Source organism: Helianthus annuus, chromosome 6 (assembly GCF_002127325.2).
Source record: "Helianthus annuus cultivar XRQ/B chromosome 6, HanXRQr2.0-SUNRISE, whole genome shotgun sequence".
NCBI lineage: Eukaryota > Viridiplantae > Streptophyta > Magnoliopsida > Asterales > Asteraceae > Helianthus > Helianthus annuus.
In genome coordinates, this window is record NC_035438.2 from 92,495,059 (window position 1) to 92,511,139 (window position 16,081).

At 36.7% G+C, this 16,081-nt stretch overlaps 1 protein-coding gene across 1 annotated transcript; it reads left to right on the top strand.

Annotated features, from left to right (window-relative positions):
• The first annotated feature begins 6,994 nt into the window (after window positions 1-6,994).
• On the top strand, window positions 6,995-8,005 carry LOC110905454 (tubulin beta-4B chain-like). Its single transcript, XM_022151193.2, has one exon. The coding sequence runs from the start codon at window positions 7,462-7,464 to the stop codon at window positions 7,762-7,764; it is 303 nt and encodes a 100-aa protein (XP_022006885.1). The 5' UTR covers window positions 6,995-7,461; the 3' UTR covers window positions 7,765-8,005.
• The last annotated feature ends 8,076 nt before the right edge of the window (window positions 8,006-16,081 follow it).

Below are 16,081 nucleotides of genomic sequence, written 5' to 3' on the forward strand. Positions count from 1 at the left end.
AATTTCAAAGTTGTTTTTAAGACGTTTGAAACCTGTTTTTAAGACGTTCACAACTTTCAACCCTGTTATACACAACCTTTTCTTCTTCACCATATCTTCTAAGCCATTAGTGTTCACAGCTTCAAAAAATGGGCAGACCGCCTGATTCAACAAACGGGTCTAAGAAGTCATCTACAACGGGTCTAAGAAGTCATCTACAACGGACACAGATCTTCTCCCATTTAATGGGATGAGATCGGATATCCCCTTCCACGTGCTCTGCAGGGTCGATCGGGTTCAAGAACTCAACTACAAGGGACACGTGAAGGGTCTAACGGGTTGTTCGGCATATGACGGTGTTGGGATTCAGTGGTGTCAATTTTACTTTTTATCAAAACGGGTTTGACATATTTTATTAACTAAATATATAATTAATAAAAACGCAGCGGAATAAATATTAATAATCAACACCAAAAGTGAACCGAACAGGATCATGGTTACAAACATGCAAATACGATACATAAAACAATTAATCTACTGATGAGATTAAATATACCTTAGTGGTTAAAGATTAACCGTGTGATACACCGAGGTACAACAAACGGGTGCTAGACACGAACACGAACCGAGTGGCGTAGCTTGCCAGTCGTAATACCACAAAACACAAAAGGGGCGGCACTTTATTTCTTTATGTGGCGGCACCTTTTCTCCTTGTGTGATGATCTCACAAAAACAAAGGAATTAGGAATTCCTTTTGTGAGTGTTACGGCAGAAGGCACACCTATGTGTGTTTTATGATTAGAGTTTTTATATTAGGTTAATAATAATAACCCTAGTAATTGCCTCTAATCATCTCTTAGGTCACTAAAGCCTAACACATCTAGTACAAGCCCAAACGCGATACGAAGCCCGAAAAAATAAAGTTTAATTAAATAAATAATTAAACGTTATATTATTTATAACACGTATAAATAATAAATCCTGTTTTTCGTGGATATATAATTATTCTAGATAATTATATATTTCGTTCCGTTAATTGTTCGTGGTCACCAGTTAACCAAGTTAAGTGGATTTAATGTTCATTTCCCAAGGTGTAACTCTTACGGGTCATAGCTCGGTCAGCAGCGTTGACTTATCGAACCCGTACATATAAATCCAACAATCTCCCACTTGGACGATCTTCGATAAAATCCTCAACGCAGACAGTCAGCGGCGCTCTAGCTGCACATGGCTGCCCCCAACAAGGTATGACACTTTAAAGTCATTAACCAAAACACCTTGCCATTAGTAACAACTTACAATTGCAAGACAATAGACTTATGGTAATCGTCGTCATTCATCCTTTCTGTAAAAGACATAAATTGAATCAATGAGACATGGATTAAGTTCATTCTCATATGGTGTTCAATTATTATTGTTCTCGATCAAGAGTCAAAGTGGTCCGAACAAACACACAGTAAGTTTGGGTAAGGCCTTACACTTCACCAGTTTGAATCTACGAGGGCGCCACAATGTCTAACTGTTACATATCATGTAAGAGTACAGAATCCCATATCGACTACATACAACTCCCACTGAACTTCAGAACTATTCCCAATTAAAGCCTTTATGACTGGCAGTTATGCGACAGCGGTCGACAGTAATCAAAGAATAATCCTTGGTAAACGGAAGTTCTAATATGTATCTCAGGTCAAAGGATACTAAATGAGTATACCAATATCAAATCATCTTATGACTAAGATCCATGAAGATGATTTGATGCGAGTTACATCCAACGTCATTCTCAATGAGGTCTGTGAATTTGGAAGTCAACTCCTTGAGTCCAAAGTCAGAATAGTCTTAAGTCAGAATCGTTCCCACGAATCTGACCGACTACGGATAGTTTAGAATGCAAGATTCATGGATTAAACGTATTAAAATCGAACACAGTTATAAGATTCAAAATTTCATTTAACCAGTAAATCAAAATTGAATTCAAAAGTACAACTGTTTAAAGTTCGTACATCCAAATACTAAATCAAAACATACTGCTAGCTAATCTAAGCCCGATAGCACCCATGTGCTGATCATGCTTGTCTTGAGTCATGGGCTTAGTAAACGGGTCTGCTAGGTTTTGATCTGTGTCCACTTTGCTTATCACGATGTCTCCACGTTCCACAATTTCCCGTATGTAGTGGAACTTTCTTAGAATGTGCTTGGCCTTGTGATGAGACCTGGGGTCTTTGGCTTGAGAAATAGCACCTGTGTTATCACAGAATATCTCGATGGGTTTCTTAATGCTTGGAACCACATCGAGGTCGGTTATGAATTTCTTCATCTAAGCAGCCTCCTTTACAGCATCTGATGCGGCTATATATTCAGATTCGGTGGTTGAATCCGCCACCATACTCTGCTTGGAGCTCTTCCATGAGATAGCTCCTCCATTTAGAGTGAATACGAAACCTGATTGTGAGCGAGAATCATCTCGGTCAGTTTGAAAACTGGCATCAGTGTAACATCTTACAGTGAGCTCTTCTTCTACTCCTCCAAACATTAAGAACACATCTTTAGTTCTTCTCAGATACTTCAGAATGTTCTTGACAGCAGTCCAATGGGCGATGCCAGGGGCTTGCTGATAACGACTAGTCATGCTTAAAGCATGTGAGACATCAGGTCTAGTACATAACATAGCATACATGATAGAACCAATCGCTGAAGCATATGGAACTCCTTCCATTCACTTAATTTCAATGTCCGTTGAAGGGAGATTGCGATTTGTTCAACACAGTCCCTTTAATCATAGGAACACCTCCTTTCTTTGAGTTTTCCATCATAAAGCGTGTCATCATTTTGTCTATGTATGTACTTTGACTTAGCCCAAGAAGCCGCTTAGATCTATCCCTATAGATCTTGATTCCTAGAATATAAGCTGCTTCTCCAAGATCTTTCATTGCAAAACAAGTTCCCAAATAGTGTTTAACTTCGTTAAGAATAGGGACATTGTTTCCAATAATCAGTATATCATCCACATACAGGATGAGGAATGATATAGTGCTCCCACTAGCCTTTTGGTAAACACAAGGCTCATCTTCATTTTTGACAAAACCAAACTCTTTGATCTTTTGGTCAAAACGAAGATTCCAGCTACGAGACGCCTGCTTGAGTCCATAAATGGACTTATTCAGCTTGCACACCCTATTAGGATATTTTGGATCAACAAAACCGTCTGGCTGAACCATATAGACATCTTCAGAGAGATGCCCATTAAGAAAAGCGGTTTTGACATCCATTTGCCATATCTCAAGTCATAGTACGCGGCTATGGCAAGCAATATCCTGATCGATTTGATCATAGCAACGGGCAAGAAGGTCTCATCATAGTCAATACCCTGAGTTTGAGTGAAACCCTTCGCAACTAGCCGTGCTTTAAAGGTTTGTACATTTCCATGCATATTGGTTTTTCTCTTGAAAACCCATTTGCTCCCTACTGCCCGAGATTCGGGGGGTAGCTCAACCAAGTCCCAGACTTGATTATCACGCATAGATTGCATCTTAGCGTTCATGGCTTCCAGCCATTTCGCAGATTCAGGATCTGAGATAGCAGATTTGTAGTTAGTAGGTTCATCATTAGACTCATCTACTACCAAGACTTCAGCACCTTCGAGATGCCAAAGGTATCTGTCAGGTTCTTTACGAGTCCTGCTACTTCTGCGAACGCCTGTGTTCATGTCTGATTCATCAGCAACAATTTCTTGTTGTTCAGACGTTTCGACTTCATCGGCGGTTGTTGTTGGTTCTCGAATTTCTTCAAGATCAACCACATTATTTCCAGTTCCTCGATTAAGAAGTTCTTCCTCGAGAAAGTGCCCCTTCCTTTTGATGGAAATAACATTTGCATCAGGATGGTAGAAATAATATCCGCTTCTTTTGTAGTATCCGACGAAAACAACCTTTTCGCCTCGAGGATCGAGCTTATCATCAGCATCACTTGTGATGTATGCATCACATCCCCATACTTTTAGGTATTCCAAATCGGGTTTACGCCCATGCCATATCTCATATGGGGTTTTGTTTACCTTTTTAGTCGGAGCCAGATTGACAATGCGGGCGACAGTCATAAGAGCATGACCCCAAAAGGAGTGAGGCAAGTTAGTTCTACACATCATCGATCGAACCATATTAAGTAGGGTTCGATTTCTCCTCTCGCTCACGCCATTAAGTTGGGGTGTGCCAGGTGGAGTGGGTTCTGAAATTATTCCACACTCTTTGAGATGATTGAGGAACTCTAAGCTGAGGTATTCGCCACCTCGATCTGATCGAAGTATTTTTATCTTTCTAGTAAGTTGGTTTTCTACTTCGTTTTGAAACTCTTTGAACTTTTCAAAAGTTTCATGCTTATGCTTCATAAGATAGACATAAGCATATCGACTATAATCGTCGATGAAAGTAACGAAGTATCTTTCATGGTTTCTTGTCATGGTTCTAAAAGGGCCACATACATCAGTGTGAATGAGTCCTAGCAGACCATTGGCCCGTTCACCAACACCAGTAAAGGGACGCTTTGTGAGTTTGCCAGCTAAGCAAGATTCGCAATCATTAAAGGAGTCCTGTCCAGTGGATTCAAGAATCCCCTCGGATTGGAGCCATTTTATGCGTGCCTTACTTATGTGGCCAAGTCTACAATGCCATAGAAAGGTTTCATTAATACCAACTTTGTTACGCTTAGAAAGATGATATATGTTATTACATGTTTGAACATCAATCTCATAAATACCATTTCGAGGTTTAGCCTCAAAATAAAAGACATCATTCAAGTAGGCAGAAATAGAAATACCATTAAAAACGTACTTGAAACCTTGTTCAAACAAAAGGGAAACTGAAATAATGTTTCTGGTTATACCAGGTGCAAACAAACAATTGTTAAATTAACTACAAGGCCAGAAGGACATGAAAAATGAAATGTGCCGGTTGCAAGAACGGGCACTCTTTTCCCATCACCAACGATGAGTTCCATGTCGCCTTGTTTCAGCGTCCTCCACTTTTCAGGCTCCTGCAAAACATTAGTGATGTGGTAACCACACCCGGTATCAAATACCCATGTGTTGCTAGAGACAGTAAAAAGCTCAATAACATAAATGAGAATACCTGAAGAAGTGCCAACGTTATTGGCCTTGTTCGCCTTCAGCTTGGCTAGATACTGCGGGCAGTTCCTTTTCCAGTGCCCCATTTGGTTGCATTCAAAGCACTGACGCTCCTGGGGAGGGGGTGATTTAGCAACCTGCTTGTTGTTGGTGGCAGATTTGGCAGCAACAACAACCATTTTCTTGCCTTTGCTGTTATGAGCCCTTTTCTTGTTGTTGGGCTTCTTAACACCACCAGACTTGACCATCAGAACTTGGTTGGTTTTATGTGGAATGTTCATCTCGGCCGTTTTGAGCATACCATGTAGCTCAGGCACAGTCTTCACCCAAGCATTCATATTATAGTTCATAATAAACTGGTCATATGAGCTAGGGAGAGAGTTCAAGATGAAGTCCGCTGCCATTTCATCTTGCAGGGGATAACCAAGTTTGTTCATCTGATCAATGTACCCTTTCATCTTAAGCACATGATTACTAACACACGATCCTTCTTGCATTTTACAGCTTATGAGCTGCTTCATGGTGTCATATCGCTCCTGTCGGGCTTGTTTCTGAAACATGCCTTTCAGTTGCTGGATCATGTCATAAGCATCTTTATCTTCCATGTTCTTCTGAAGTTCAGGAGACATGGTGGCTTGCATAAGGCAGGCTACCTCAACGGCATCCTCGTTATGCTTTTCCAGTGCCTTACGAGCAGCAGTAGTGTTACTTTCAGGCTCGGTAGGGACTGGGCCATCTAAGATATATAGCTTTTTCGCCAACTTGAGAACTATTCTCAGATTGCGGTGCCATTCGAGAAAGTTGGTGTTATTCAGTTTTTCCTTTTCAAGTATAGACTTGAGAACGAAGGAGTTGTTTTCATTAGACATCTGTTACATAAGCAAAGTGATTTTAATTAGTATTTTCGATGTATATTTCCTTATTTAATTAATGACCCATTACAGTAATTAGAACAAGGAATGAGAATCTGGCTATGTCAGTAGTAAAGGCAGCTGTGGCATGCACTTTAGTAAGTGACTAGGCAGACTGACAACGAGTGTCAATTGTGAGAATTGCACAACTCTCAAGTATGAGGCCGCTAAGACAACTCTTGTCTATGCATTGATACGTTTAGCCTCATCTATGCCGACTTTTTACTTTCGAGACAGCTGGAGCATGTGGTGAGAAAAGAAAAAGTAATAGTCGTCCTAAAAGAGGTACGCGTGGAAGGGCCGGGTGTGTCAACGAAACCCTTCCACCTTGGAAGGATATGCTAGACATCAAGTGTGGTGCTGTGGCTCCAAACACTGATGGTTCGCTTTTACGTTCCAAGTGTAGCTTGTGATAGGATGGCATAGACTATTGATTTTAATTATGGGTTAATTTAATATTTACCAAATAGGGTCGTAAGAGCCTAGTACATATTTAGTCGTGGCATCTTGATGAACCCTTTCATCTCTCAGGACACTTAATTTTAAATAACCTATTAAAACTAAGTTTGTCGCGACTTGTATAACCATTTAAAGTTAATAGTTTTTAAAACTATTAAGTTATGAGTTTTATAAAGTTAAAAACTTGTTAAATTTCAAAAACTCTAATGGTTATTATTTATTTTTAAAATAAGCTATTTGTTTTGTAACAAATATTTAAAGAGTAAATTACAAGTTTTGTCCTTTATGTTTGTCCCAAATTTCAGGCGCTGTCCTTTACCTTTAAAATTGATGAGTTTTGTCCTTAACGTTTCAAAATCCTGCACGTTATGTCCTTTAAGGTAAACCCAGTTAGAATTTTCTGTTAAGTTATGTTATTTGCATTGCACACAAGGGTAAAACAGTCATTTCCCCTCCCCCACTTGTGTTTCCCCCTTTTTAAAAGCCTAATAACACCCCCTGTTCATCTCCAATCCCAATTCATCTTTTCATATCATTCATCTTCATCAACTCATCATCATCTTCTTCACCATCCGATGTTAATTGGGCCTGCAAAAATTACTTGTGCAACTCTAGCAGTCTTTCCTTCAAGAACCTAAAAAAGCTAAAAACTTTGGATATTTTAGTTTGCACCCAACAAAAGAAAGCATCTTATGATATCAATCCAATCATCTTTTCATAAGATCTTTATGTCTTGATTAGAAGAAATCAAGAATCTATTGTGGTGCAAGCAAATGTCTAATACCTTAAGAAGAGATGATACACAAGAGCTGCAGAAGCAATTAGGATGCATGAATGGGATTTTTCAGATCTTTGACCGGAGATATCTTCTTGGTCAACGCCGCCATAGCCACAACCAGAAGAAGCTACCTCAAGGTATGAATATATAAGAATATTTGTGTTCAATTTATTTTTAGGCTTATTGAAATTGTTTTTCTGTAACGAGCCGTCCTCATGGACCTCGAACCAGGGACCATGGACAGCGTCCGATCCGGTTCGTACGGTCAGATCTTCAGGCCGGATAACTTTGTGTTCGGGCAGTCTGGTGCCGGAAATAATTGGGCGAAAGGTCATTATACGAAAGGAGCGGAGCTTATTGATTCTGTTCTTGATGTTGTTCGGAAGGAATCTGAGAATTGTGAAGAAGATGAGATGTACAACAAACCATTGCAGGCCCAATTGACATCGGATGGTGAAGAAGATGATGATGAGTTGATGAAGATGAATGATATGAAGATGAATTGGGGTAGGAGATGAACAGGGGGTGTTATTAGGGTTTTAAAAGGGGGAAACACAAGTGGGGGAGGGGAAATGACTGTTTTACCCTTGTGTGCAATGCACATGGTATAACTTAACAGAAAATTCTAACTGGGTTTGCCTTAAAGGACATAACGTGCAGGATTTTGAAACGTTAAGGACAAAACTCATCAATTTTAAAGGTAAAGGACAACGCCTGAAATTTGTGACAAACATAAAGGACAAAACTTGTAATTTACTCTTGAAAGTTGTAAAATCAATTTAGAACTTGTTATAATTGATTGTGAACATTTTAAAACACCTTTTAAAAGTTTGGTATTAGGTTGGTTGTAATATAACAACTTATATGATAAAAGCAACCATAATAGCAAAAATAAATATGTAAATCTTTAGGCCATTTTGTTTGATCTTGCTAGAGCCAAATAGCAAGACCAAACTGGGTCACGGGGTAACAAACAACCACAAGGATGAACCTAGTGCATCTAGTTATCTTCAGCAGCTCCTTGATTCCTGTAATGTCTTCTATTTTGTCTTCGGGTCTTCAACTTTATATTATAATATAAAATATAACAAAATTGAAACCCTAATCTATTACAACTTTGAGCCACAAAGTGGGCCAAAACCATAAAACAAAACAATAACAAAAATACAAGTACAAGGTCGGCCAGATTTACATATTTAACACAATCATATTAAAGTGGGCAATCTTTTGGTCAAATAAAAATAAATAAAACCTTTGACCAAATAACTTTTTGCCCAAGAAATATTTAGATCTGAAACTTTAAACAAGTTAAAGTTTGAGATCTATAACCGGTTAAAAGGACCGGTTCCGATTTGCATGTTGTAAGCGTGGCTCTGATACCACTGTTGGGATTCAGTGGTGTCAATTTTACTTTTTATCAAAACGGGTTTGATATATTTTATTAACTAAATATATAATTAATAAAAACGCAGCGGAATAAATATTAATAATCAACACCAAAAGTGAACCGAACAGGATCATGGTTACAAACATGCAAATACGATACATAAAACAATTAATCTATAGATGAGATTAAATATACCTTAGTGGTTAAAGATTAACTGTGTGAGACACCGAGGTACAACGAACGGGTGCTAGACACGAACACGAACCGAGCGGCGTAGTTTGCCAGTTGTAATACCACAAAACACAAAAGGGGCGGCACTTTATTTCTTTATGTGGCGGCACCTTTTCTCCTTGTGTGATGATCTCACAAAAACAAAGGAATTGGGAATTCCTTTTGTGAGTGTTACGGCAGAAGGCACACCTATGTGTGTTTTATGATTAGAGTTTTTATATTAGGTTAATAATAATAATCCTAGTAATTGCCTCTAATCATCTCTTAGGCCACTAAAGCCTAACACATCTAGTACAAGCCCAAACGCATAACGAAGCCCGAAAAAATAAAGTTTAATTAAATAAATAATTAAACGTTATATTATTTATAACACGTATAAATAATAAATCCCGTTTTTCGTGGATATATAATTATTCTAGATAATTATATATTTCGTTCCGTTAATTGTTCGTGGTCACCAGTTAACCAAGTTAAGTGGATTTAATGTTCATTGCCCAAGGTGTAACTCTTACGGGTCATAGCTCGGTCAGCAGTGTTGACTTATCGAACCCGTACATATAAATCCAACAAACGGCTCTGCCCCTTTAGGGTGGTTGATGAGACCTTGGCTAACATAATGGGCTCTCACCAATGTGTTAGCCAGGTCCTCTAACATCACTGAAACCGCAGAACCGTTGAAGAAAATGTCAACAACCCGTTACATATCACCTAGGTCAATATAAATGTGGGTTGATGGAACTTACCAGTTCACGCCCCATCGTTATCATTGCTAGGTGTTTCGATGCAAATTCCGGAATCAGAATCCGGATCTCCTACCCAATTGGAAGTAGCGGTTTGGTGTATTCTAGTTCAAATGAATATGTTTGTATTTTTTTTGTGTTCTGTTTTTTATGTACTTTGTATTCAATCATAATAAAGTTATAAATTTTACTAATTTACGTTTGCATTCTAGTTCAATTCACTATAATTCAATGAAAAAAATTAAAAATTACATATAATTAACTCAACATCATTTCAACAGCCAATTAAATATTCGAAGTTATGTTTAAGACGTTTGAATATTTAAAGTTAAATTAAATATTCATTTAACCCCACTATATATACCCCTAAATACACACACACACACGCCGTTCGCCCTTCTTCTTCTTCTACGAATCCGAAAATTAATGATAACAAAATAAGATCAAACCCATGTTACTCTAAAAAAATAAGAACAAGTACAAACGAAAAGGTGTAAATTACCGCAGTACCTAACGCAATAAAAACCATTTCAAAATGACTCTGCTTATCAACCAAGATGTGAGTAACGCTTCTAGGATTTGCAAGCTTCAAATTGTAACAGTATATTGGTAGTTCGGCAAAAGAGTCTCAGGTTGTTCCTTGTAGAAGTTCAAGTGCATGGCTTTTACCACGCCAAGCTTGAAGGTTTGTTATCTCAACCTCGAACCTTTGTCTAAAATCTTTGACAATCTCTTTCACTCGATATATCCTACCACTGTCTTTTAGTTGTTCCTTTAAAAAGTGATCCAAAACCTTTGGGTTAGTCAGACGGAAATGTGGGTGTGTTTGCGTCTTTGAATAGGTGTGTCTATTGTTCATATGTTTACAAAAAATAAACTACCACCAGGAATAGCGTATGCCTTAAATCGCCATTCACCACCATCACCCATGCATGACAATTCATACCGTGTCTTAGATGATCTATCAACTTTAAACTCGAAATGCTCTAACAAACATTTCTTTCCCAACTCAAGCTTCATCTCTTCTTTGTTATTGAATATATGACCGGCCTCAAACACTATAGATGAAGAAGCTGATTCGTTGTTAGACGTGGTTGATTTTTCAAAATTATTTTCTAAAATAGGACCCCCATCGTTTAACACATCAACACTTTCTTTTACTGAAATATTTAGATCTGGAGTTTTGAAATTGTTTAAAGAAGAAAAACCAGAGGAACCAACACCAGACTCTTGAATAACATATAATTTATACAATTTAAAAGGATTCTGCATCGCCAAATCAAAAAAAAAAAAAATCTAACATCTCGATCATTAATTATATCGATCGGATCAGTAAACGTAGACATCCGGTATGACAAGCGTGTAGTGTTTGGAGTATCACACATCTTAAAAACATAATTTAAAAAACTATTATATGAATGATCTATTTCAATTTCTAAACCACGTCTCCTTGAATCGCCATCAGTAACATACTCAATGTTTCCGTTAACAACATCCCACTTCCCCCTAGTATAAACAACAAACTTGACCCTCATGTTGTGAGATAATTAATAAAAAACAAAATTCTTAGATTTATACTTTAGATACAGTTTTTCATAAGTACATTATTTAAATAAGGGATCCCTTTCCCTTTAAATTATGGTAAACGTCTAAAATTCATACAAAACGTCTTCTATTTGTACAAAACGTCTTAAAATCGTACAAAACGGCTAAAATTTAAGCATGAAACGTCTTAAACATAGCAATCCGGCTTGAGCTGCTGAAGCCGGCTAAAGACGGTGAAATGGCTCAAGCGGGCCTGAAACGTCTTAAGCCGTATGACGCAATGTGCAGCCGTAAAGGAAACGGCTCAAGCCGATTCAAACGTCTCAGCCAAGACGTCCAAACGTCTGACCTTAGTGTCGGACATGTGGCAGCGTATGCTTGGTCAGCCGCCAAGACGCTAGACACTTTTTGTGGCATCTCACCAAGACGTTTGACTTGGCTATTTTGGAAAAGTTGACCATGACTTGGCTGTTTTGGCTATTTTCCCTATATCTATTACTATATACAAGTAGGCAACCCGCGCGATGCGGCGGTGACGACAATTTACAACCCGATACTTGTTTTCTTTTAGTTTATGAATCCTCTCGTAACTTTGGCGTTGTTTATCTGTGCCACGAGCCTTACATGTATCAGTTATATAATAACAAACACACGAATAGGAAAATATCAACTATAATTTTGGTATCAATATCCGAACACACGTAATGAAAATATCACTTATGAATAAACATAGTAATTTAAATGTTAAAACACAACGAACGGGTTGATAAAGAAGTATAAAATAGATTTATTGCGTCGTAATTTGTAAGGCCCTAGCCGCAACGCAGATCTTAGATCTAGTTTACTTTAATTATAATACACATCAACTCATCGGCTTATGATTTAAAGTACACGTAAATAAAAGCATTGTGATTACAAGGTGTTTATCACACACTAAAAATATACTTCTCTTTTAACATATTATCTAGTGTTTTGAGAAATGACCAACAAAAAAAACCCCACACGTTCACGAATGCAAACAGCGTTGGGTAGCCCAAGTCAACCATCTTCAGTTCCGGGGAAATTCGCGCCTGAGGGTCCACTATGGTAAAACCTGATAGGAATCAGACCTGAATTTGAGACAAAATACAAATCCAAATTTTCACTTTCCTTCCAATGTCAATTGAACTACAGCTTATTGGCGTTTTTTTCTAAACTGATAACCATAATCCATCAACGATATCCATATCATTGACCCATTATTTTATTTTATTTAAAAAAAGAGTAAATTACGATTTTGACCCTTGTGGTTATATCACTTTTACCCTTTAAACCAATTTTTTTTTTTTTTTTAACATCTGAGCCCCAACATCTTTTTTTTTTCTAACTCTTTTGGCTCCTAACACTAACACCATCCATTAAATATTAGGGGTCAAAAGGGTGAGAAGAAAAGACGTTAGGGGCCAAAAGGGTTAAAAAAAGATGTTGGAGGCTCATATGTTAAAAAATTATTTTTTGAGCTAAAAGGGTAAATGTGACATAACCACAGGGGCCAAAATCGTAATTTGCTATATATATATAATGGGATTTGGACGGTGAGGATCATGTATGGATGTAAAACTCTTAAAGAGTTGTGTTATATAGATGCTGATAGTAGTATAGATAGAAGCACTAAAAGTTAAAAAACTCTTAATTTTCAACATCTTCGTATTCTCTTTCTTATATACATTATATATAGTAAATTACGATTTTGGCCCATGTGATTATATCACATTTACCCTTTTAGCTCAAAAAATAATTTTTTAACATCTGAGCCTCCAACATCTTTTTTTAACCCTTTTGGCCCCTAACGTCTTTTCTTCTCACCCTTTTGACCCCTAATATTTAATGGATGGTGTTAGTGTTAGGGGCCAAAAGGGTTAGAAAAAAGAGATGTTGGGGGCTCAGATGTTAAAAAATTCTTTTTTTTTGGTTTAAAAGGTAAAAGTATATAACCATAAGGGTCAAAATCGTAATTTACTCTTTTTTTAAATAAAATAAAATAATGGGTCAATGATATGGATATCGTTGATGGATTATGGTTATTAGTTTAGAAAAAAACGCCAATAAGCTGTAGTTCAATTTACATTGGAAGGAAAGTGAAAATTTGGATTTGTATTTTGTCTCAAATTCAGGTCTGATTCCTATCAGGTTTTACCATAGTGGACTCTCAGGCGCGAATTTCCCCAGAACTGAAGATGGTAGACTTGGGCTACCTAACGCTGTTTGCATTCGCGAATGTGTGGGGTATTTTTTTTCTCAAAACACTAGATAATATGTTAAAAGAGAAGTATATTTTTAGTGTGTGATAAACACCTTGAAATCATAATGCTTTTATTTACGTGTACTTTAAATCATAAGCCGATGAGTTGATGTGTATTATAATTAAAGTAAACTAGATCTAAGATCTGCGTTGCGGCTAGGGCCTTACAAATTACAACGCAATAAATCTATTTTTTACTTCTTTATCAACCCGTTCGTTGCGTTTTAACAATTAAATTACTATGTTTATTCATAAGTGATATTTTCATATACGTGTGTTCGGATATTGATACCAAAATTATGGTTGATATTTTCTTATTCGTGTGTTTGTTATTATATAACTGAGACATGTAAGGCTCGTGGCACAGATAAACAACGCCAAAGTTACGAGAGGATTCATAAACTAAAAGAAAACAAGTATTGGGTTGTAAATTGTCGTCAACGCAGCATCGCGCGGTTTCCCTACTAGTATATATATATATACTATAAAACTTATGATGTCACTTTGTCAAATATATTTTCTATAGCACATAACAAATCTTCCCAGTAAATGAAATATATCATTTTCTGTTGGTGCAGTTGTCTGTCGACTTCATCTTCGTTCGAGTCTTAGGTTAGAACTGATAGATCTGTGCACGTAAAACGAGAAATGGGATTTTATAGGTAATTCCGCTTGAGTGGTTATTTCGCTTGAGATGTAATTCCACTTGAAGCTGTTTCAAGCGGAATCACAAGCCTATAAATAGTCCTTCAAGCGATATCAGTTGTAACGTTCTTGTTTCCGACGGCGAAGCTCCGTCGAAGTGTCTCCATGTCTGTAAACGTGTTCTAATCAATACAAGAGACAGTTAATAGTGATTCTAGTGCTTTACAAGCTAAACAAAGACAGAATCAATGAATTCCGCCTCTGATTCTGTCTGAGACCTCTTCTGATCGACTCATTAAGGTCGTTTCACGATCCTACATGTGGTATCAGAGCTCAGGAGGAAGAGTTCTTACTGTTTAGCTCGTTTTCGCTGGAAAATTCTGAATTCTACACCTTCTTTTCGAAATTGAACAAGTTTTCACAGTTAAAATCGGACAAATTTCTCACATAATATGCGCAACAGTGTTTTAACTAATCCTGGAAAGATTTGGATCTAAGATCAATCTAAAACTAGTAAAATTAGTTAATTCCGCTTGAAATTCAGATCAGACTTGTGACGTCAGCAGCATTTCAAACGAAATCAGAACTTGATTCGCTTGAAATCGTTCTTCTGCTTGAAATTACACCTAATTCCTCTTCAGGGTGTAATTCCGCTTGAAAACGTAATCTCGCTTGAAATTACAACTAATTCCGCTTCAAGTTGTGTTTTCGCTTGAATTATCGTGTTTGAAAACTTATTTCGCTTGAAACATTTCAAGCGAAATCAGTTATTCCGCTTCAGATTGTTATTCCGCTTGAAAGAAGTGTTATTTCGTTTGAAGTGTGTTTGAGTTTTTGAAAATTAATATTGTGTGATATTTGTCGGAATTGTTTGAAATATGGCAGAAATGTTTGATGAAAAAGAAAATGATTATCTTGGAAGTTTAAATAGTTGGTATATGAGAACTTTAGACAGTAGTTATAGAAATGTAAATGTGGATATTTGGGTTAAAAGTTTTGAACATTTTATGTGTCAAAAGGATGAAACGTTGGATGAGTTGGAAAGTCGGTTTAAAATTTTAATAGACAATTTGAAGAAAATGATATTAGAATATCAAATGATGAACATATATCGAAATTGGCAGATGCATTACCTGCTAAATGGGATGAATTCTTGATTGAACTAAAAAAGAAGGATATTTTTCCAGAACTTTATCCAAAACAATTCTTCAATGATGTTAATGTAGAGTTTCGTAAGGAATATAAGAAAAAGAAGGAATTGATGAATGAAGTGGAAAAGAATTTACAAAAAAATGGAATTGGATGTAATTGCTGAAATAGATAAAAGAATTCATGTGTGTCTTGCAACAAAGAGTATTTTGAAATATGATATTAAAAGGAAATATTATATCAAAGAAAGTATGAATCCTTTTGATTTCGTTAAACTCTTTTGTGCAGGAACATAGAAGATGGAAACAAAGGAAATCTCAATGAAAGAAGAATCTAGTTCTGAATCTGTGTGCACTAAATGTGACAAATCTGAAGCTGACAATATCAAACTCTTGAAAGATGCGGAAAGTTTGACATTGGAAATAAAAAAGTTGAAGGATGAGAAGCAATCTGATGATAAACAGATTTTTATGTTGCAGGGAAATTGTGAGAAGCTGAAATCTGAAAATGTTAAACTGTTAAGTGATTTGAACAGTTTGACATTAGACAACAAGGCTTTGAAAGAGAAAGGAAAAGATTTTGAAAGCAAAATGAAATCTTCAGAAAATGAAGATTTCTGGATAAAGCTTGAAAACAAAGATTTGAAAGCAAATGAAACAAAATTTCAAGAACAGATAAAAGTTTTGAAAAATGAAAAGTCTATTCTTGAAAACATTAAGATTGAAAATGAAAAGACAATTAAGTCTCATTTTGAAAGAATACCTTAGCTTGAAAATGAAGCTGAGAATTCAAGAACAAAAATTGATAAGCTTGAAAAGAAATTGAAAGGTTTTGTGACCTCATCAGAATTTTTGAAT

What these genes read in the sequence shown, in the direction of transcription:
- LOC110905454 (XM_022151193.2), top strand. Translation starts at nt 7,462, where the DNA reads ATGGACCTCGAACCAGGGACCATGGACAGCGTCCGATCCGGTTCGTAC.